This window comes from Cynocephalus volans, chromosome 16 (genome assembly GCF_027409185.1).
Source record: "Cynocephalus volans isolate mCynVol1 chromosome 16, mCynVol1.pri, whole genome shotgun sequence".
Lineage (NCBI taxonomy): Eukaryota > Metazoa > Chordata > Mammalia > Dermoptera > Cynocephalidae > Cynocephalus > Cynocephalus volans.
The window spans coordinates 21,758,917-21,779,483 of NC_084475.1; the positions used below are offsets into that span (position 1 = coordinate 21,758,917).

The following is a 20,567-nucleotide window of genomic DNA, read 5'->3' on the forward strand; positions in this document are numbered from 1 at the left end:
CAGATCAAGGTGGGGAAATCCCGAGCCCCCAGGCTCATCCCCAGGTCAGCCGGGCTCCGCCTACACCAGGATCAGCGTGGCCTATGTGTGACTTTCGTGTGAGTGGAACGGCAGAGGGACCTCCTGAGCGCCCTGGCTGTTGTACGAAGGCAGCACATGCTTGTGCTTGGCCCCTTTTGGGAGTGGAAGTCCCGGGCCCAGTAGGCACTGCCTTAGGATGGCTTGGCTTGGTGATCTGAGCAAGTTGCCTGGCTCTCTGTGCCTCAGTTTCCTCACCTGCAGGGTGGGGATCCAAGCTCCTGCCTTGCAGCGTGTGCTGGTACCGGGCCTTGTCCACCCACACACCTCGCTGACCACGGCCACTGGGAGTGCGTCCAGTCCCTGCCTTGACTGGGACAGGGCCGGCTGCTGAGGCCCAGTGAGGGGTGATCTCACAAGCTTTCTTCCCCTCGGCCTGGCCCGCCCCTCCTGCCCCACCCTGCCCTCCTGCCGAGGCGACACTCGCAGACACACCCCAGACAAGTGAGGGCACACTGACTTTACTTTGAGACGGGTACAGCGAGTGTGGCTGTGGTGTTAGAGAGCTGGTGTGATGAGGGTGGAGGGGCCTCCTTCTCTCACCGTACCCCAGGACAACCCTCGTGTCCCACCAAGCTCACCCATCTGGGAAGGGCTGTGGGGACACGGAGCTTCTCCTCACCCCCTGATGGGCAAGATGGGGGGCTGGGGTGCGGGGGGCACTCCAGGGGCCCCTGCCCTGCCTCTCCAGCCATGAGGAGGCAGTGTCTGGGATCTACTGGACTTCCGGGCTGGGGTCTACTGCCCCCTCTCCCTGAGAGGGGAGACTCCCAGACCCACTTCGAGGGCAGACCTGAGGGGGGTGGGCCCGTGTCTCTGGAAGATAAGCAGGGTCTGGCCAGCCTGGAGAGGTCCTGGGGGGAGTGGTGGGCTCTGGGTAACTGGTGTTGGAGCCCTGGGGTCACTGCTGCACCTGGTGTCCAGGTGTGACCTGCGCTAGGGATGGGGGCTCCTTGACAGGAATCCTGAGCAGGGTTTGCAGAGGGCAGCAGGGCGAGGACCTGGTGCTAGATGATGCCGTATTGGGCCAGCTCGTGCAACTCCAGGTGGTTGAAGGCCTCCCACGGGCAGATGACTGTGATGTCTGCGGGAGAAGGGTGCCCGTGGGTCAGGGAGGGTCCCAGGGCCGGGGATCACCCCATCCCCATGGCCATTTCCCACATCCCAAGTGAAGATCCAAGATTTGCCAAGGGTGACAGCAGGTCCTAGGTGGGGAGCCCTCCTCCCAAGACACAGTGGCTCCAGGGAGAGCGCAGGTGCAGGCCCAGGGAGGAGATGGGGCGTGGGTGGGCCTTGCTGCGGGGGAAGCAAGGTGTCTCTTTTTCCGGACCCCTCACCCAAGCACCTGGTGAATCCACCAAATGGGAAGCACCTCGTTTCAGGGAAACTGAAGCTTGATGTTGGGAGAAGAAAGGAGGACCAAGCTGGGAAGGGGGAGTGCTCTAAGTGCAAACAGGGGCTGGCAGCTGTGAGGGCTGTGGGGGGCTCCGGGCATGCCTGGGGGGACCTGCGCAGACCCTTGGGTTGGTGCTAACACAGTCCTACCTGTTCCCAGGCCTTCCATCCCAGGGATGTCGTCCCCAAACCTGCAAGGGCAGAGCAGTAAGGGACAGTGGCTCGGTCTGCCCGAGGCCCGAGGTCAGGTCCCAGCCCTCCTAGGAGACCAGGCACCAGGCTGGAGGCCCAGCCGGCAGAGGATGTGGATGACAGGAACCCATAGTCCCCATTCTTCCCTCCTGCATCCCTGCTCAGACCCCCAGTTATGAAGATAGGAACCACCCTCAGCCAGGAAAGTGGCTGAAGCCCTTCCCCAGCCCCCCACCTCCCCTCTGTCCCTTCCCGCAGCTCTGCTTACCCTTGGACGCCTTTCTTGGGGGGCTTGCTCTTGAATTGCCTGGTTTGCCGCTGTTTAAATTTGGGAGGCCCTTTCCTGGGTGTGACGGGTCCTCCAATCACCCTGGTGGCTGACCGGAACTCGGCCTTGGGTGGCTCCAGGTTCATGGCCAGGATGGCAGAGGCAGGGAGACCCTTGGCTTCCCTCACACTGTGCGCTGGGGCAAGCCAGGCCAGGGTCCCAGTCAGCCTTTCTGCTTCCGGCCCCCCATAGGGATCTCAACCCACCAGAGCAAAGGAGCCGAGACATGAGACCCACCCTGTCATCCTTCGATGTGGTCCAGACAGCAGTCCGCAATCTGGGGGTGCTGGCCTGCCTTCTTCACTTGGGGCCCACCCAGCACTGTCATTCTCCTGTCTCCCTGGTGGACACCCCTGCCCCACCATCGGCCACACACAACTCAGGCATCTCCCTTGCAGCCTGGGCCCCCTCGTACCCGCCCACACGTCCAATCCACACCAGACCCACCCTCCCGCCCATGACATGCCCCAAACCTGGACCTCTCACCACCTCCTCTTGCAGGTGATTCTGACAACCCCATGACCCCTCTATGCCTGCAACCCCTCTCCTCCTTGCCTTGCATCCCCAACCCCACAGTAGCATGGTTAGAGTCTGAATCACTCTGTGGAAGCCCTCTGGGATCTCCTGCTGGGACTGGAATGAGGCCCACGTGAGCCACCTTCCTGCCTTCCAGGCTCTGCAGAGAGCCTGCTGCTGGCGCTCCCTTCCTGCCCCTCAGCCTTTCAGGTCCCCTCTCAGGGAGGCCTTCCCTGACTCTGTGCCCTGGGGCCCTGATTTACTTCTTCATGTCAAATATCAGCACAAATTCCTGGCTTGTTCACGAGTGTGTGCCTATCTCTGCTCACCTTTTTGTTTGCTTGTTTCTGGCAGCTGGCCAGTGCGGGGATCTGAACCCTTGACCTTGGTGTTCTCAGCACCGCACTCTCCCAAGTGAGCTACCTGGCCAGCCCTGCTCATCTTAGTTATGCACTCGTCATTCTGTGTTTATTGCCTATCCTTCGGGCTTGGGATGCTGTCAGCACCGTCCACCCATGCATGGAGGCCCCCTGAGTCTCTCAGTGTGAGCCAGGCACCCAGGAGAGCAAGATGCACAGGCAGGGGCGCCCTCAGAAAGGGGCCGTCTCAGAATGGGTCGCTGTGCTGAGCTATGTGACCCTTGCCCTCCTGACCCCATTTCACAGAGGGACAAGCTGAGGCTCAGGGAGGGAGGAGGCGGCTCTTCCCTCTGCTGGGTACATTCCCAGGCCACTTGCTGTGCTTGGAGCTTGCTCTGGGTGCGGTGTGAGCTGCCCGGCTTGGTCGTGGCTGAGCTGGCCTCAGCTACACTGGAGAGGGCAGTGTCCTTGCACCTGCTGCCCAGATGACCTCTCCTCCTTCTCTCCCCAGATGCCCTAAGCCCCAGTGACCTTGGCCAAGGGGAGCTCAGCTTCCTCTAAGCCTGTTAACACCAGAGGGAGACTCCTAATCTCCCAGGAGCTGGTGCAAGCCCCTTGTGCTGCCAGAAGGTTCTGAAGCTATATGTGTGACTCGGAGAAGAAACACTGCCCCCTGGCCCTGAGGATGCTCCAGGGGCCACCTCTTGGGGTCCCCTTTTCTGCCCCCTGGTCTTGGGCTGGGATGCCTGACTCCAGCCTGAGGCCACCACCAGCGGTTTGCTAGTGCATCAGGGCTAAGACGACCAGGGGGCAAGGATAGGTGGCCCCATTCCAGGGAGGAATGCGCTGTGGTTTGTGCCTGGGCACTGGGATTGGAGTGGAATCACCATGCCGCCTTCCCTCCCTAAGGTTCAGCCTCTGTCCCTGGGACCAGCACCAGCCTGGAAGGAACCGCGGTGCAGAAGCCCGGTGGTCCTGGCTGCTGAGACTCACAGAAGCCACAACTCACATCCCAGATGGTGTAGGCCCAGCCAGGCTGCTTCCTGCCAGGCCATGGGCCTGTGGCAGGCAGCCCTGGGCCCCACAGAGCTCCAACGATTGGATGCCATCCCCATGAAAACTGCTGCCTGAGCTTCCCTGGCCCCTCATGGACTGTGACTGGTGCCCACTCAAGCTGACTGGGTGTGACCTGGGACTACCAGACCATCACTGGCCTTGGGGCAGCAACACCACCACCATTTGGCCCAGTTTAGAGGTGATCAGCTGGGCATCCCCTGAAGAACAGGTGGTGGGTGGACTTCCACAGACCCAGACCTCAGCTGCGGGGTGAAGGCCCTTCGCTCCCCACCCTGGGTGGATGGGCAGATAGACTCACCCACTTGGGGAGGTCACTACTCACCGAGCGCTGGGCAGGCCTCAGGGAGCCATGGGTGTGAGTGGCTTGACCTCCTCAGTGGGGCACTGACCTGGGCATTTATCCTGCAGCCCGTGAGCTGCTTAGGACTCCCCTCTCTGACGCCACACTAATGAGATTGCTGGGCCCTGAGGGAGGGGACCACTGTTGGGGGTGGAGAAAGGGGGATCAGGTGCAGTCAAGGGCAGAAAGGAAGGACACCCAGCAGATGGGGTGGGGATAGGGAGGGGCGGTGTGCTCCTGAGCAGCCTGAGAGGATAGGACGGGGTGCTCCCTCCTGTAGCCACATCTCCCAAAGGGAGTAGGAGGAAGAGGAAAGGCCCTGCCTGCTTTCCTGCACCCCCCCAGCTCCTGATCTCTGAACAACCCGCCTTTGTGACTCCCAAGCCCCTGTGCAGCCTGGCCCCGTCCGCTCCTCAGCCTTCTTTTACCTCCCTAACCCCATGTCCCCAAGCTCCTCCCACCCCAGGGCTTTTGCACCTGCTGTCCCCTGTGCGGTGCACTTCCTGTGCCTCTTCCCTTCCCCCAGCCTCAAAGCTCTGCCCAGGGTCACTTCTCAGGCAACTCCTGAGACTAGACCAGGGTGCCTATTTCATAGGACCTCCTGGCAGCCAGAACTTTCTCCTTCATCACACTTAACTATGTTTGCATGTTTGGATACTTCTTGTGCTAATCTGTCTCCCACACTGGAGTGGGATGGGGCAGTGGATTTCCACCAGGTCCCAGTGTCCAGGCCAGCGTGGCTACTTCACAGACACTCGACAAGTACCTGTGGAATGGAGGAACACAAGATTCGTCCCTGTGTGGTGGTGTTGGCAAGGACACTGTGCTGGCTTTCTCGGCCGCCAGGTTTTACATCCAGGAGGGGGGTCTGCAAGGGGCAAGGCCAGTGGCTTCTTTTGGGGACATTTCACACTGCAAGGTCTCGTTGGCCTTTGCCATGACTGTCAAATTCCAGAATAAGGCTAGTTTCGTAAGAACCACTGGGTAGGATGCAAACACACACGCACACATGTATATATACACATATGCACACGTATATACATAATGTGTCGAAAATACAGAAAAACTTTTATATATTCATATTTTCGAGAATTAGAAAACCTCTTGCTATGTCTTTCTGAGATAAATCTCCTCTGTATGCTGCTGTGTGTTTGGGGAAAATCTCTTCCCATTTCTGAATCTGTGTGAGAATAGTGTTAGACTATATGTTCTGATAGTCTAGGGTCTAGTAGACACACATCAGTACAATCATGTTTCTCCAAACCCAGCCAGAACCCTGGGTGGTTCGTGATGACATGATAGCTGTTCAAGGTGACAGCCTGAACTAACAGATATCTTGTTTCCCATCAGGAAGTCACCACATCCACAGCTTCGTGGTTTTACTCTAGTGTCGACAGGTCTCTATGTCCATGTGAAACGCTGGCTTTACCTTAAAGGCCCTATGCCCAAAATCCCTCTGTGAGTTTGCATTACAGTCCCAGTTTTCCCTTAAATAAGAGGAGATAAAACAGGTATAAATACATCTAACCCCGGTCCTGACCAGGCCACTGGTAACTAGAGCTCGGAATTGCTTGGGAAAGAGGTGTAAGGTGGCAAACTTCCATGGAATAGGGCAACTGGGAGATGGGGGACAGGTAGCGAGGGCCCTGAGATGCCCTACCCGGGGGCCACGGTGCCGTCGCCTAGACTGGTACAGGGTAGCTGGTCCTGGAGCTAATACTCAAGGCCTGCTGGTCCTTCCACCCCCAACTACTGCCTTGGGACCATAGCTAATCGGGTTGGAAGGGCTTGGTCCCTGAGGGCTGATCCCCGGAGGCCTCGATGGGGTGTCTCCCAAGGACCCCAGCAGGGGACTGATGGCAGCTCAACAAGGCACTTTCCAGGCTGCCTGTGGCACTCATGGCTGCCAAGGGCCTTACCACAGCAATGTCCTAAGATCAGATGGCCCTCCCCCAGCTGCACGTCCAGAGTAACCAGAGCTGACCTGTGCCAGGACTTCTGGGACACTGGGGCCTGGCATGGAAAGGGCCCGTGGGGTCACTGTCACTTGAATATTCAAGGAAATGGGGCCTTTTTTCATCCTCCCAGGTTGCTGAAGGCATTTGGCACTCAGCAGATGCACGATGCTAACCTGGACCTGCTTTCTTTGACGAGGCAGCACAGGCCTTACAGACAACAGTGCAAAAGGATCCTGCTTACCACCACAGAGAATTCATTTATTCTCAGGGAGAGTCAGTAATTCCTCCTACTCATTTGCATACACAGAGCCCATAAGGGAGTACGGGTAAAGGAGGCGTTCCTTCCTGAGCAGAAGCTGTGGGCTGGAGCTCCTCGGGATGAGGGTGTTAAGCAGGACTGGCTCAGCCTCCACCCCTCATGAGGAGCTTGATCTCCATCCTGAGGAAGGCCTTCAGGTTCTCATCCGCCACGTGCTCCTCCAAGGCAGCCAGGGCCCGCTCCCCACCATCCCGGTAGTGCTGCAGGAGGGCGTCTGCATACTCCACCCACACGCAGTTGGGGCAGCCACTCATGCAGCAGTTCGTGGGGGGCTGGAGCTCAGGTGGCAGAGAGTATGGGGGCTCCGAGGGGCCCCTGCTGGGAAGGGTGGCCTTAGGCTGCTGGGTGCTGTCTGTGCCTGCTCGGGAGCCCACCTCCACGTGGCCTGTACTGAACTCTCTGCGGCCATCACAGGCTTGAACTTGTGCATGGTGTCTGCGAAGAGCGCTGCCATCTCCAGGAAGCCTCTGGCAGTAGTCCTGGCTGGACAGCCAGCGTGCCCCCTAAGGACACAGATAATCATGTGACTCTCCAGGAGGCTGGTAAGGCCTTGCAGGCCCCCAGCCCTGGGGAAATTTCAGCCCTCCTGTCACTGGGCAGGTGGCTCCATGTTCTTGTCAGCTTCTTCCCTTCCCATGTGCCCTTAGACATTATTTCACCTCTCTAGACTCAGTGTTCCCATCTTTAAGATGGACATAATGGTTGGTACGAGGATGGCATGGTATGCCTCCTGAGAAGTGCAGGGCTCAGGGCCTGGTTCCGGTGTGCACTCCAGATGGGGGAGAGCTCGGCACCTCAGCTAAAGTGACCGCTGCTCTGTGGACAGCCCCTGGCCAGACAGCCCCCTCTCCCTCCCCCACCAGTACAGCGTCTCCTCTGACGACCGTCCTGACTAGTCCGTGTTTCCCTCTGTCACAGGAGCAGCACAGGTCTCTCAGGTGATCGCGTCCTCAGACTCGAATCCCCCAGAGGCCCTGGCGCGGCCTCGTCTCCTTCCCCCGCCCAGCCCTCGGGTCCCCTCCCCTGCTCCATTCACCCACGACCACCGGCGACAGGCTACAAACTTATTTATCCAACCCCTCCATCGAGGACACCAGCCCTTCCTCACTGTCGGGACCCACGGCTGGAGGAGACGGCGCGCGGCGGGTGCGGAAAGCCCGGGGGCCCTCGGACCGCGGCTACGGACGTCCCCGGGCCCCGCCCCCGCCGGGGCACTTGCCGAGCCGCTCACCGCGGCGACCACAGCCCGACTGCCCCCGGCCGCGCTCCGAAGCAGCATAGCCCGCGGTCAGCCCCGGCACCGCCGCGCGTGAGCGGCGGCCGCCCTGGCCAATCCCAGCCCGCCAGGGAGCCGCGGCGCTCCAATGAACGTGGGGCTGTGCGCAGGAAGCGGAAGTGGCGAGCCCGGGGCGGGACTGCGAGGAGGGCGGAAGTGACTTCGCCGGGAGCGCGGGACTGGAGATGGCGGGGACTGAGTGCGGGGCGGCGGCGCCCGCGGGGACAACGGGTCCGGGGGGTCCTGGGGGTCCGGGGCGGCGGCGGCGGCGGCAGCGGCAGCAGCAGCAGCCGCGGGGGAAGCAGCACTCGGCCCCGCGGCCCGGGCAACACGGGTGGGTGCCCTCCCCGGGACCTCCCTCTGGGGCGCTCTCTCTCGTGAACCCTCTCCCCCGGGTCGGGCTTAGTGCCCTACAGTGTGGGTGCCCGCAGCCATGCTCCGCGGAGATCGGTTGGACGGTGGAGGCAGAGTGAGTCTCTGGCTTTGCATTCGCCCCGTCCCAGGCGTGAGGTCAGGGTGACAGGCCTCCCCGGCTCTCGGAGCGCCTTGCTCCCTGTGAACCGCAGCGCAGGGACAGCTCTGGGCGAGAAGCGGAGGAAGAGCCCTGCTCCCTGGGGTGGCCCGCACCACTGCAGCCAGACGTGACCTCTGTAGTTCCTTCGTCCAGACCCAGCTTCCGTTTCTCTGAGTCTGTCCTTGCTCTGCTTGGGATGGGTGTCACCCCTGTGTTCTCTGCCCAGCAAAGAAAAGAAGAAAGTGAATTGCAAGCCCAAGAACCAGGACGAACAGGAAATCCCTTTCCGACTCCGAGAGATTATGAGGAGCCGCCAGGAGATGAAAAACCCCATCAGTAACAAGAAGAGGAAGAAGGAGGGTAGGTGCAGGCCATGCTGGTGGCAGCAAAGCTTTGTGTGTCTGTGTCGCCTAATTGCCAAATACAGTCGTGCTCCACACAGCAACGTTTCTGGCAACGACGGGCCCCGGCAGTCCCTTAAGATGATAATGGTAGACCGTTTAGCCTAGGAATGCCGTAGGCTATACCGTCCAAGTTTGTGTAAGTACATGGAATATTCACATGACAAAATCACCCAGTGACACACTTCTCAGAGCATATCCCCCCCATCGTTAAGCAATGAATCACTGTACTTCATGGCGTTTCAGGTGGAGGAAATATGCCAAGACCCAGTGTTCTGTGGGAAGTGGGACTGACAGAAGGCAAGCGTTGCCAGGGCAAAGCAGAGCTGGTAGCAGGTGGCAGTGTGGTTCCAGAGGGGCTTGGAGGGGCTTGTGGGGGTGGGTGAGGAGGAGCCATTCATGGGGCCCCAGGGGCCATGTAAGGAGCATTGACCTTTCTCCCCCAAGAGAAGTGGTGGAGATCCATCAGAGGGTTTTAAGCAGGAAATGGACGGTTCAGATTTATTTCGAGAAAGGAAGAAAGATTACTGCATAACGATGGAGGGGGTGGGAGTGGACACGGTGTGCTGGTGAGCTGCTGCCACTGAGAAGTGGCCGTTTCTTGGACCAGAGTGCTGGAAGTCATGACTGAGAGAAGTGATGGATTCGGGAGCTTAATGGGGAAGATTGATCAGACTCCTCTCACCTTTCTCCCCCTCCCCCTTGGCTGGGTAGCGTGTCCACCTGTTGGCCTCTGCCATCCAGAGATAGCACTCTGGGCATGGTTGGAAACAGTGTCAGTGTGTTTGCATTTCACATATGTACACATTTGCTTTCCCACATGTGGGACCGATGTTGCAGCAGTGCCGTTTGTAGTCTCTATGCAGACTTCAGGCTTTCCATTGAGGAGCAAGGCTGCCAGAGGGGTGGGGAGACAAAGAGGTGAGGCACAGGTGTGGAGGAGGCACTGGGCGGGTGGGGGTAGCCTGGTTTGATCTGTGCTGCTTTGAATTGGCAGTTTTCTTTTTGTTAAATTATTTTAAAAATATAAACCCACGTCCATGGCAAAAGCCAACAGTTCTGAAAGGTCTGAGGTGAAGCGTGAGCCTGCCTCCCTGTCACTCTGAGCCCTCCCCTCAGGGAAGCCTGCGCTCATCTTGTATCACCTTCCTAGGGGAAGTACCGTGAATGTTTCCATGTTCTGTACTGATTTATGTCCTGCGTTGCCATATACGGTGGATTTTACAGGTCTTCCTGCCTCCCTCCGCGTAGCTCTCCTGGGCTTCCTTCAACAGCTGTGCGGTGAGGTCTGGATGAGCAGAGGAGAATTCGCTCAGTCAGTCACCTGTTGATGGACACTTAGGTTGTTTCTCGTTTTCTTTTTCAGCTGTGCTGCAGAGGACATCTTTGACATGTACCAGTGGGCTGAGGGGATCACATCCCTAGGGATGCCCCATGCTTGGCATTTTAGATCCTCCTTAGCTGCTGTATTATTCCCTCAGGCTTCAGGATGATTGGGCTGCTTCCACTGGAGCCTGGTCTTCCCTTCCTGCGGCCTTGGGAGGGGAGATGAGCATGGGCCACCCGCCTGGCCCTCTTTATTCCCTCCTGCCCTCACACCGCACCTCTGAGGCCTCCCTTTGTCCTCAGCCCAGGTGGCCTTCAGACAGACATTGGAGAAGGAAGCAAAGGGAGAGGAGCCAGACATCGCCATCCCCAAGTTCAAGCAGGGGAAGTGGGAGTCCGATGGGGCCTACATCCAACGCATGGAGCAGGAGGCCCAGCATGTGCTGTTCCTCAGCAAGAACCAGGCCAGCCGGCAGCCAGAGGCACAGGCTGCTGCCAAGAAGGAGAAGTCAGAGCGGAAGAAAGCGTGAGTGGGGGGCCACGGGGGGGTCAGCATCTACCCCTGGAGGCCTGGGGAAGGCAGGGCTGTGGGTTCCCAAGATTGTCTTCTGCAGTGACAGGATTTTGTTGCTATGGGGCAGCAAGGTGACTCAGGGAAACTAGGGGAAGACGTGAAAAGTACGGTCAGTTGTTGAGTGTTTTACTCCATGTCCAGCTTCTTACCCTGGGGGCTGCAGGGGGTGGTTCGGAGAAGCTGTGAAACCTCAACACTCTGTGAGGACCTCGCTTTATCTTTACCTTTCTCTGGAAAAGTATTAAAGGGGCCCAAGAGCCAAATGAGGTCAAAGGCCAGCTGACCCTGGGCTGGTGGCTGCGGGAAAATGGAAAAAAGATGTCTCAGTGCCTGCCTTAGGAGAGCTTGCCAGCCCTCGCGGGAACCGACACTGTGGGGATCGGTGTGAGGCCAACATGCAGCTCCCCTGCCTGGCCTGAAAGAGATTCGAGAGCCTTTGACTGTGTCGTCTGTGTAAATACTGTGACCTCTCTTGACCTTGGCTTTTCTTTATAGTCGAGATAACAGTGTCATGAGGTTCAGATGGGCTCCTCATGCAGTTCCTAAGGGTGGTGTCCAGCACCAGTAGAAATCCCACTGCAGGTTTTCATCCCTCCCCGTCCCTGCCACCTCCTCCCATTGCCACCTCCTTGGCCTGCCCGTGTGCTGGGGAGATGGTTTCAACAAAAAGGGCTTTCTGAGATGCTCTAACCACAACTCTTCAGATTCAGCAGCCCAGGCTTTCACCAGAAGTTAGGACAACACTGCCACGGGTGCATATTCCTCCATGTGGCGGCAAGAGGACATGCCTTTTTGGTTCTCTAAAAGCTGTGAAAGTTAGGGAAATGGTTTTCAGCTTTGTTGAGTCTCCCTGTTTCTGAATCCTTTTAAGACTTACAGTCACATTAGCCAATGAAAATTACGTCAAAGTCTGTCCCAGATACAGCCTGAAGCCACAGTGATCTCCAGAACTGTGATTAAACATTAAGATTCCAGAGTCACAGGAAGTGCCGTTGCACATGTATGGTACTGCGCTAGGTCCTTTAGGCTCAGCAGCACAATTGGGGCCACATGATCTTTGGTGGGGGCTGTCGTGTGCATTGCAGGGTGCTCAGCAGCATACCTGGGCTCTACCCACAAGGTGCCAGTGACTCCCAACGCATGTAACAACCTTGAATGTCTGCAGACATTGTCAGATGGTCAAATGTTCCCTGGGGGGCAGTTGTCCCTGTTGAAAAGCACCTGCTGGGAAGTTCAGAGGGCTCTGCTGGGTCTGAGTCCTCTCTGCTGGGCAGCTGTGAGTCTGGGGTGGTAGGGGGAAAGGGGACTTGGAGATAGACAGGTGGACTTGGTTCCCAGCTCTGCCACGGGACACCCCTCATGGGCGGGGTGACCTCTGCCACCTCCTTGGATGAAATGAGAGTTTGGGAATCCAAGTAGCATTTCGCTTTCTTCTCCAGGTTCCAAAAGCGGCGACTGGATAAAGTCCGGCAGAAAAAGGAGGCGAAGGCGGCAGAAAGGCTAGAGCAGGAGCTGCTCCGAGGTAGCTCTTCTGATGGGGCCTGGTACAGGCCTGCTGTTCCTTACAAGTCCCAGCTGCAGGGGGCATTCTTGGTCTCTCCTGGGTCCCACAGCCACTGGACCAGGCGATGAGTCAGTGCTCCGTGTCCTGGCCCAGAGGGGCGGGTGGCGCGGTGGACAGGCGGATGGTGGCTCTGGGTGCCAGGACTCAGTTGTGCTTTGTCTCTCTAGACACGGTGAAATTTGGTGAGGTCGTCTTGCAGCCCCCAGAGCTGACTGCCAAGCCTAGGAGGAGCACAAGCAGGGACCAGGTAATCGGGCTGGGGGGGTGTCCCCAATGCTTCCAGGGAGCGGAAGCCTTGGCTGGTGAGTGCGCTGTCTGCTGCGGGGCTGGTCTGTTGGGCTTGGAGCTGTTAGGTCAGCTGCAGCTCCTTGTTAGCCCCCTTCCTTCCGTGCCCGGGCCTCACGCTTCCCCCTCTCCTCCTCAGCCTGCCAAGAAATCACTCATGCTGAGGACGCTTTTGAGCCCTGTTGGTGTGTCCCAGCCTCTGGCCACCTCGCTGGCCCGACAGCGGATCATGGGGGAGGAGCGAGAGCGGGCTGTGCAGGCCTACAGAGTGCTGAAGAGGCTGAGGCAGCGGCGGCAGGTGGCGCTGGCGCGCCATGATGGACAGAGACCCGGGGCCTGGCCCGTTCTCCTGGGAAACTAGCACTGGGGGCTGCTGCGCCCTGGCGGATGGGGGCACATGGGCAGATCCTGTTCCCTGGACTCACTCCGGGACTCCCAGGGGCTCACAGTCCAGCTCAGTGTGGGGAGAGGTCTCCAGTCGTTCCTCTCATGTTTCCCCTCTAAAGACTTCTTATTCGTGAGTGACCACTGATGGGCCCTGCAGATGGTGGAGACGCACTGCCAGTGGGATCCCGTGCCTCATGGCCCTGAGCCTGACATCACTCACAGCTTCATTTGAAACAGAGAAGTCCAGGCTCAGACAACCCAGGGCCACTTCAGGGAGGGCCAAATCCTGTGATCCTGACCCTAAATGCCAATTAATTATTGAAACTGCTGGTTTAGGTCAGCTCAGTGGATTCAACAGCACAGCACAAAGCAGCACAGCTAGGGGCATGAGCCAGGCAGAGCAGGTAAGCCGGCCAGTGGAAGAAAGACCCGGGGCAGGGCTGCTGGGCAGCAGGGAGACCACCTCCAGGGTCTGTGGGGGGACCGTGACATCAGGCCAGTTGGTAATGGTCCCTGCAGAGGCAGGTGGAGCCCCACCGAGGCTTGGTATGGTGGAGACTGATGACAGCACCCACACCAAAAGTGTAGGAAAAGGTTGTTGCCTTCAGGACAGGTCTCAGAGAGCAGGGCAGGCCTCTCAGGCGGGTCTGAAGAGACTTGGGAGGGCAAGGGCTGGAGCTGGGCCTGCTGCTGCTGGAGTTAGAGAGCTGGCTGCTGAGAGCAACGCCCCGGGCAGGGCCTGGCCAGGCTGTTGGCTTCTCCAGGCAAGGGCAGATGGGGAAGAGGGAGGGATGTGGCTCCAAACTTAGTCTCCCATCCAGCAGGAGCCCACCACTTGCTACACCCTGGGTGGGAGGGTGGGGGTGTGGGAGGAGCCCTGGACTCCCCAGGACTCTACGGGGTCAGGGGGAGGTGTGATCTCTTTCTACTCTTTCCCAAGTGTGTGTTTTCTAGAATGAAGTTTATTTTAAAATTAAAAAACTTAAGTAGGGGCAACTGTATTTGAAATTGGGGCTGTTGCCTTCCCTTGGCCAGCTCCTCGTCTGGTGAATGACTTTGCCGTGATGCTCTTGTTGGTGGCCCCACCCCGTGTCAGGGCAGCCAGGGGTGTGGGTTGGCACTGTAGTAGCTGGAACTCATCCCCAGGTCCCACGTGGCTGTTGGGTGGCAGGGCTCCTGCTTGCTCAGTGGCTGTACCTGTGCTGTTGATGCTGGAGTGATGGACATGTGCAGCTGGTAAAGTGTTAGTGTTCTCAGTTGCTGCTGTTAGTGCTTCAGCAGGCACCGAGCTCCTCCCTCTTCCACTGAAAGGGACACCCTGGTGGGCTGGCCTTTGATCAGGTTGATTGGGATGAAAGCAGAACCTGAGAAGGTAGAGCCTAGGCCTGAGGCATGCGGAGGAGGATCCGTGGCCACATCTGGGAGCCGCAGGGGAGGCGCTGGCACTCCTCAGCTTCGGAATCTCCCACCCCTTTACACAACTGCCTGCTCTTTGTGGCAGGCACTGATCACAGCCCCCATCAATTGCTGGCTAAACTTCTGCTCTCAGGTGACAGCTGCACGTCAGCCTGTTTTCCCGACTCTGAGTGGGTCTAGTTATCGCACCCAGCAGTATTAGGGCCTCAGGCAGGCCGCAGCGGAGCGCCAGTCGGACTGATCAGGAAACCGTGGGGCAGAGCCGCTGGCAGATGGCATGGCACACACTTGTGTGCAGGTTTGTGAGGCAATGTGACCTTCCACCCAAGGCATGTGCTGGAAGTGCCGCCATGTGCCTTGGATGAAGTGGTTCCTGTTCAACTCTCTCTGTGAAGCCTTCCTCTTGTGTGAATCTCAGCTGAATCCTGCTCCTCCTCTGTCATTGGCCTTCACTGGCCTTCTGTCCGTTGTGTCTGCCGTGGGTCTCCCTGCTCTTGCTGCCCTGGTGTGGAAGGTCTGTGCTGCAGCTGGTGCTCCTTGATAGCTGCAGCTCAGGGCCCAGCCTTGCTGCTGTCCTGGGCTCTCACGCATGGAGGACCCTGTGTCCCTGAGCCAATCTGGGATATGACACCTGGACAGTGGCACATCTGCACTTTGGGGATGTCAGTACTGATTCACACAGAATTTGGGGGGTTCTGGGCAGCGGAGGGTGCAGGTGAGCACCATGACTGTTGCCCTTCTTCCTGGTAGAGGGAGGCAGCCGCCTCTGGCTTTTCCAGCTTCCATGACTTGACATTGGAATGGAGCAGCCAAGCCAGAGAGGCTGTGATGCCTCGGCCAGGGGTAGGTGGGGCCTCACCACTCTCCTTGTGGCTGCCTCTCTGCTGGCCCCTTTCTTTTTTTTTTTTTTTTTTTTTTTTTTGTCTTTTTCGTGACCGGTACTCAGCCAGTGAGTGCACCGGCCATTCCTATATAGGATCCGAACCCGCGGCGGGAGTGTTGCCGCGCTCCCAGCACCGCACCCTCCCGAGTGCGCCACGAGCTCGGCCCTGCTGGCCCCTTTCTTCCAGGGACATTCCCTCCCCTTCTCCTTCCCAGGCATCTACGAGAGGGGCTGTGTGGAGCCAACACCAGGGACATGGCGGGGCCACAGCCAGATGCAGCAAAGTCTGAATTTTTATTTCTTAGCCCAATAGAGAAGTCTCACATGCTGAGTTTGCACAGGACGGGGCTGGGGCCCTGCGATCTGTTTGACAAGCTCTAGGAAGTTCTGGTGCATGCTTGGGTTTCGGAACCCTGAGCTGGGGAAGGGAAACACTGACTACAGATGGGCCTGCAGACCCTCACCACAGCCAGCTTCTCTGGGGGGCAGGGGGCCCAGACCTAAGTGGGACCTTGTCATTGAGAGCTCACCCCACTCACTGAGCAAGCCTCCTGCCACTGTGACCAAATTGTGGTGTGCATGTGCTTGGCACATTCTTCTGGAGAGAGCATCCAGCACCTTCCTCAGATTCTCAAGAAGCTTGTGACCCCCAAATGATTAAGAGCCATGGCCTCAGAGCCTGCATCCCATCTTGAAAGGACAGCTGAGTCAGGTAGTGTGGGTTCCAGGCCTGGCTCTGCCCCTGTGGCTGGATCCCTCTTCACGTAACCAAGTGGTGTCTGCAGCAGCTCAGCATAGTGTCCAGGAAAACATGTTAGATGTCACAGGAATCACTTTTGCCCTGGGTGCCCCTAGGCATGGCTCTGCCTGTCTAAACCCAGCCACCCACCGGCTAGTGCTTGCCCAGAACACAGGCTCTTTCTCCAACTCAGGTCTTGGGAAACCTGCTGTTCCTCAGGACTTATTCAGGGTCACCATGTCCAGCCCAAGGAATTCTTCAGGAAAGGCACTTCCTCCTAACTGAAGAAACATCTCTCAAAGCAACTTGAGAAATGAGCTGGCCATCAAGCAGGAGCACCTCCACTCCCAGCTTGGTGGCCCTGAGATGCCTTACACCACCCTTCTGAAATCCCTAGGTACTCCTGCCTGTCCCTCAGGACCTGGATTTTCATGCCCCACAGCAAGAACATGGTGGGGCAGAGGCCCCATCTCCCCTTCCATTAGGCCCTGCTCCAAGTGTTGAGCTTGTCTGCTTAGGAAGGGCAAAATTCTAGCACTGACAGGCACAGCCAAAGGGGTGGCTGGGGTCTCACTGCCTTCCAGCACAGGGCAGGCTGCTCTAAACTGTCTTCAGAGGTGAAGGTCCCCATCCTAGACAGATTGGGGGCTGGAGCAGCAGGGTTCCCATGAGGCTTCTTAGGGGCCTGGGTTTCTCACTTGGTTAGCTCCTCAGCAATCCTTCCTATACCAGCCCCACTGTGAAGATGCTGCTGTAAAACACACCTGTCTTGAGCCGAAAGGTGTATCCAGGGGTCAGGTATTGTGAGACTGGTCAAACCGAGGGGGGCTTCAAGCCTGCTGGCGCTCAAGAGCCAAAGACGTGGGGGAAGAGCCCCAGAACTCATAATTCATGCTAAACCCATGTCTGGGATTCTTCAACACTTAGCTGAACAATGTGAATTTCAACTTTGAAAAGATTCTTCTAACACTAGTGGTTTTAACCAGGCTTTGCTTAAGTCCTCTGAAATTGGATGACGCCTGAGAGCCAGTTTTTGGGGTCTCAAGTTGTCTGTGAAATTTGCAAGGACCTACTGTTTGGCTCAGAATATGCTACCTCAAAATAAGGTGCCGTGGTGTGCTGGGTACTTTGAACTGCAGAAGATCGAAGCTCCTAAGAAGCAAAGCTTCCTGACCTCTTGCCCTCTTGTCTCCCACCCCTTTGTACTGAGTGAGTATAGAAGCCAAAATTCCTCTTCCACAAAGCAAGTCATAGAATCCAGAACACCTCTCCCACAAAGCAAAGCATAAAACCTAGAAAGGTCACTTTCTCCTTTCTCCCTTGAAGACCCTCGTTCCAGAGAGGTCCTGCCCCATACCAGGAGGAATGAATTCTACAGAGGCCAAGAAGAATCTGAACAGACCCTGCTGGGTCTCCCCACTGTCTGTGACCGGATCACATTTCTACACAGCTGCTCGCTCCATGGAATCTCAGCATAAAAATGGAGTCTTCCCTGGGCCTTTAGTTCCTCATTTCTGAAGGATCCCGTGTCACACAGACTTTGATTAGGTGTATGCTTTTCTCTTGCTCACCTGTCTGTTACAGGAGTGTTGGCCATGACCCTTATAACGGGTGAGGAGAGGGATCACACCTTCCTGCCCCTACAGTACCAACAGGATGAAGACCACGTGTGTCTGTGGCTATTCGGTGGTGTGCCAGGAATGAAGTGGCACATATGACTTACATGGCGTCTGAGAAGGTGGCACTGAGCAGCGGCACAGGCTGTGTGCAGCCGAGAGCCAATGACAAACCCTCCCAACGAGAAGCATTGCAGGGTCCACTCCTTCAACTGGAAAGTGAAGAGACCAAGCCTGTGTTGCCCCGCAGTGTGTGCCAAGAGCTTTTTCTGGGCAGCACTTACAACCCTCCATCTGAACAAAGATCCCTCAGCAAAATGGACGACGAGAAGCTGAGGCCCTGGGCCTCCTGCTCCATCAGTTTGTGCTGAGGAGACAGCAAGTGCCTGGGCTCCTCCCATGGCTGGTGGAGCCCAAACTGCTGGCTGAGACAGGAAGAGCCATTTTTAGAAAATTTTTAGAAAACTCACAACCATACTCAGGACCAGAGAGTTTCTTATTTAATTATTGTAGGTTGAACAATGGCCCCCAAAAGATACGCCCAAGTGTAACCCCTGAAACACCCAAGGTGACTTGAGAAAAGAGTGTTTGCAGATGTAATTAAGAATCATCCTCGATTTCCAACGATGGATATCCTTAGGACACAGAGAGACAAAAGGAGAGAAGAGCATGGGAAGATGAGGGCAGGATTGAACTTCTGCGGCCACAAGCCAAGCAACACCAAGGCCTGCCGCCAGCCACGAGATGTAGGCAACGCACAGATTCTGCTCAGAGTCTCCGGAAGGAACCAGTCCTGCTGACACCTTGCCTTTGGAGTTCCGGCCTCCAGAACTGTGAGAAAAAATTTCTGTGTTAAACTCTCCAGTCTGTGGAATTTGTTACAGCAGGCCCAGATCGCTGATGCATGCGCCCACCAACGCAATGAGTGTTTTTCTGCAAGTTGCCTCAGCTGAGACAAAAGGCAACGACAGGACACTGGGGAACCCTGGCCACCACCTTCCATGCTTCATCTGAGCCTGTGGGACCCCACTTGCTGTGTGGACACCTCAGGGAATAAACATTTACTGAACAAACAAAGCGAGGAAAACGCTGGCTCTTGTTTCTAACTCAGGGTTTGGTTCTTACTACCAGACTCACCCCGTCCACTTCACAGGGTTGTCTTGGGTGGGACACGCAGTCAGGGAAGCAGAAACTCAAGTGGGTTGGGACTTATACTGCAGTCAGGAGACCAGGTCTCAGTGGCAGTCCAAACATCTTGGGGAAAGTCCAGTGGGTTTTGTGGCGGGAGGGGAACAAATCCCAGTAGCACTGTCCCAGGATGGCAGCAGGATGTACAGTCACCCGCAGGCCTGTCCTCCTCCCAGCCCTGGAAGCAGTCTTTCCATTCAGAGGACAGATATCAGGCAGTTCCACATTCTGGGTGCCTCACTTTACCCATCACTGCAACTTGGCACAAAACTCTACCATCTAGTACTACGCTGGGTCATTCTGCCCCATAAGAAAAACCACCAGAGGCCCAGCAACACCATCCTCTGCCTCCACTCCACAGAGCAGGCCAGCCTCGTTTCTCCGCCTTGTGGTCAACTGTTGGTTCTCTTTGTGTCCTCGAGCCAGCGCAATACCCCCTCCAAGCCAGTGCCTTCCCGGGCACTGATTTCTGCCGTGGTGATGTTCTGTTTGGCGCAGGCGATGATGTCTGGGAGCCTGATTAATGACTTAATTTCCTCTATGGTCATATAACAGGGTAGGTCACTGTAGTTGAAGAAGTTACCATTAGGGTGGTGGATACCACAGACCTGCCCCTGACCCCCGGCTGCACCTGTTCCCTAAGGAACAATGCTCCTCCCTGGGACCCCTTACCCCCGTGCTCCCCCTTGGCTCATAGACCCATACATTTTATTGAAGAGTATCAGGACCGATGCTTCTGAGAGTTGTTCTGCAGAGAGGAGACCCAAGAGCTGCACGCAGGATGCAGAGAGCTGGGTGGGGTTAGAGGCATCGATCATGAACTGCGAAAGAAAAAGACGTCAGCAGCAATGAAGGACAGTCCTCACCAAAACACGTTTCCTGCGTGTTACAGACCCGCCTTTAGGAAGAGCAAAATGACTTTAACAAAGGGCTGTGGAAACAGGCAGCAACATAAAGAAGTTTAGAGGGTGACCCGATGTCACGCATTTGTTTTCTCCTACACGGGAGCCTCTGTACTCCCGTGGCCGCCAGTTCTCCATCCTGGAATGTGGGGCAAGGGCCTGGTCGGGGATCAGAAACCAGACATAGAAGACGCTCCCGGGGAGCAGGGCATCGCGGAGCCCGGCGGTCTCCGTCGAGAACGCACGCTGCCCCCGCAAGCCCCGCTCCGACGCCAGCGCGCAGAACCAGCGGGCCGCGACCCCGAAGGGCGTCGTCGCTTGCTGGAGTCAGGCGAGGCGGGCGGGCCGGGAGGTGCGGGACGCAGGCGGCCCCTAGAGGGCTCGAGGGCTGCGAACACCCACCAGGAGAGCGCGGCAGTCCCCGCAGTAGCTGCGCCAGATGGGGCCCATGCACCCGCCGAGCTCGCGGACAGTGACCTTCTTCCGGGCCGCGACGTCGGTGAGGTCAGCGCCCACCTGCGGGGAAAATGCGCTGCAGCGAGAGCAGCATGGGCGCCGCTGCCCGCAAACCCGCGCCATCGAGGGCTGCCCCCAGCGCCCCGGTCACACCGCGGCGGCGACACCCACCGTGGGCCGCGTCGCAGGAGGCGTCCCCAGCTCGCCCTTCCGGTCGCAGGAGCTCAGCTGTGCGCGGCGGTCAAGGACCAGAGCGGGCGGCGGTGGGAGTCCCGGGCCCCGGCTCCCCGGCCCCTCGGCCCGCTTCGCCCCGCCCCGGAAGGATATGCTGCAGTCGCTTCACCAGCAGCGTCTTCCCGACGCCCGTGGCCCCCAGCAGAAGACACATCCCGGCCCTCGCCCTCCCGGCACCCGTCGCTCGGCGCCGTGGCGACGCAAGGCCTGCCCTCCGCCCGCTCTCATTGGGTTGGCCTAGCCT

At 57.7% G+C, this 20,567-nt stretch overlaps 4 protein-coding genes across 9 annotated transcripts; 1 reads left to right on the plus strand and 3 right to left on the minus strand.

The window, feature by feature from the left end:
* Positions 1–1,085: 1,085 nt before the first annotated feature.
* Positions 1,086–2,079, minus strand: PDE6G (phosphodiesterase 6G). The gene is made up of 3 exons (XM_063081397.1): positions 1,934–2,079; positions 1,624–1,664; positions 1,086–1,162 (listed from the first exon to the last, which is right to left on the minus strand). The coding sequence occupies exons 1-3, from the start codon at positions 2,077–2,079 to the stop codon at positions 1,086–1,088; spliced, it is 264 nt and encodes an 87-aa protein (XP_062937467.1).
* Positions 2,080–6,477: 4,398 nt separating this feature from the next.
* On the minus strand, positions 6,478–7,886 carry OXLD1 (oxidoreductase like domain containing 1). Of its 4 annotated transcripts, none has more exons than XM_063081269.1 (2): positions 7,782–7,886; positions 6,478–7,065 (listed from the first exon to the last, which is right to left on the minus strand). In XM_063081269.1, the coding sequence occupies exons 1-2, from the start codon at positions 7,839–7,841 to the stop codon at positions 6,646–6,648; spliced, it is 480 nt and encodes a 159-aa protein (XP_062937339.1). In that variant the 5' UTR covers positions 7,842–7,886; the 3' UTR covers positions 6,478–6,645. The 4 variants fall into 4 exon arrangements, with proteins under 4 accessions (XP_062937339.1, XP_062937338.1, XP_062937337.1 ...); XM_063081268.1 differs by having other exon boundaries at positions 7,671–7,886; XM_063081267.1 differs by having other exon boundaries at positions 7,599–7,886.
* Positions 7,887–8,023: 137 nt separating this feature from the next.
* Positions 8,024–13,725, plus strand: CCDC137 (coiled-coil domain containing 137). Its single transcript, XM_063080392.1, has 6 exons — positions 8,024–8,172; positions 8,579–8,712; positions 10,383–10,605; positions 12,093–12,175; positions 12,385–12,464; positions 12,642–13,725. Exons 1-6 carry the CDS (start codon positions 8,024–8,026, stop codon positions 12,861–12,863), a joined length of 891 nt encoding a protein of 296 aa, XP_062936462.1. The 3' UTR covers positions 12,864–13,725.
* A 4,299-nt stretch (positions 13,726–18,024) lies between these two features.
* Positions 18,025–20,538, minus strand: ARL16 (ADP ribosylation factor like GTPase 16). Of its 3 annotated transcripts, XM_063080890.1 has the most exons (6): positions 20,416–20,530; positions 20,261–20,318; positions 20,036–20,149; positions 19,437–19,552; positions 18,681–19,295; positions 18,025–18,374 (listed from the first exon to the last, which is right to left on the minus strand). In XM_063080890.1, exons 1-5 carry the CDS (start codon positions 20,475–20,477, stop codon positions 19,124–19,126), a joined length of 522 nt encoding a protein of 173 aa, XP_062936960.1. In that variant the 5' UTR covers positions 20,478–20,530; the 3' UTR covers positions 18,025–18,374; positions 18,681–19,123. The 3 variants fall into 3 exon arrangements, with proteins under 3 accessions (XP_062936960.1, XP_062936958.1, XP_062936959.1); XM_063080888.1 differs by lacking the exon at positions 18,681–19,295 and having other exon boundaries at positions 20,416–20,534; XM_063080889.1 differs by lacking the exons at positions 18,681–19,295; positions 20,036–20,149 and having other exon boundaries at positions 20,416–20,538.
* Positions 20,539–20,567: the final 29 nt, after the last annotated feature.

What these genes read in the sequence shown, in the direction of transcription:
- PDE6G (XM_063081397.1), bottom strand. Translation starts at nt 2,079, where the DNA reads ATGAACCTGGAGCCACCCAAGGCCGAGTTCCGGTCAGCCACCAGGGTG. An exon ending in CCCAAGAAAGGCGTCCAAGG is followed by an intron (nt 1,665 to 1,933) that starts GTAAGCAGAGCT and finishes CTGCCCTTGCAG; the next exon opens with GTTTGGGGACGACATCCCTG. An exon ending in GATGGAAGGCCTGGGAACAG is followed by an intron (nt 1,163 to 1,623) that starts GTAGGACTGTGT and finishes CTTCTCCCGCAG; the next exon opens with ACATCACAGTCATCTGCCCG.
- OXLD1 (XM_063081267.1), bottom strand. Translation starts at nt 7,841, where the DNA reads ATGCTGCTTCGGAGCGCGGCCGGGGGCAGTCGGGCTGTGGTCGCCGCG. An exon ending in CCTGTCGCCGGTGGTCGTGG is followed by an intron (nt 7,066 to 7,598) that starts GTGAATGGAGCA and finishes CTGTGTCCTTAG; the next exon opens with GGGGCACGCTGGCTGTCCAG.
- CCDC137 (XM_063080392.1), top strand. Translation starts at nt 8,024, where the DNA reads ATGGCGGGGACTGAGTGCGGGGCGGCGGCGCCCGCGGGGACAACGGGT. An exon ending in CCGCGGCCCGGGCAACACGG is followed by an intron (nt 8,173 to 8,578) that starts GTGGGTGCCCTC and finishes TTCTCTGCCCAG; the next exon opens with CAAAGAAAAGAAGAAAGTGA. An exon ending in AAGTCAGAGCGGAAGAAAGC is followed by an intron (nt 10,606 to 12,092) that starts GTGAGTGGGGGG and finishes TTTCTTCTCCAG; the next exon opens with GTTCCAAAAGCGGCGACTGG.
- ARL16 (XM_063080888.1), bottom strand. Translation starts at nt 20,477, where the DNA reads ATGTGTCTTCTGCTGGGGGCCACGGGCGTCGGGAAGACGCTGCTGGTG. An exon ending in CTGGTGAAGCGACTGCAGCA is followed by an intron (nt 20,319 to 20,415) that starts TATCCTTCCGGG and finishes CCGCCGCGCACA; the next exon opens with GCTGAGCTCCTGCGACCGGA. An exon ending in CTGATACTCTTCAATAAAAT is followed by an intron (nt 18,375 to 19,436) that starts GTATGGGTCTAT and finishes TTTTTCTCACAG; the next exon opens with TTCTGGAGGCCGGAACTCCA.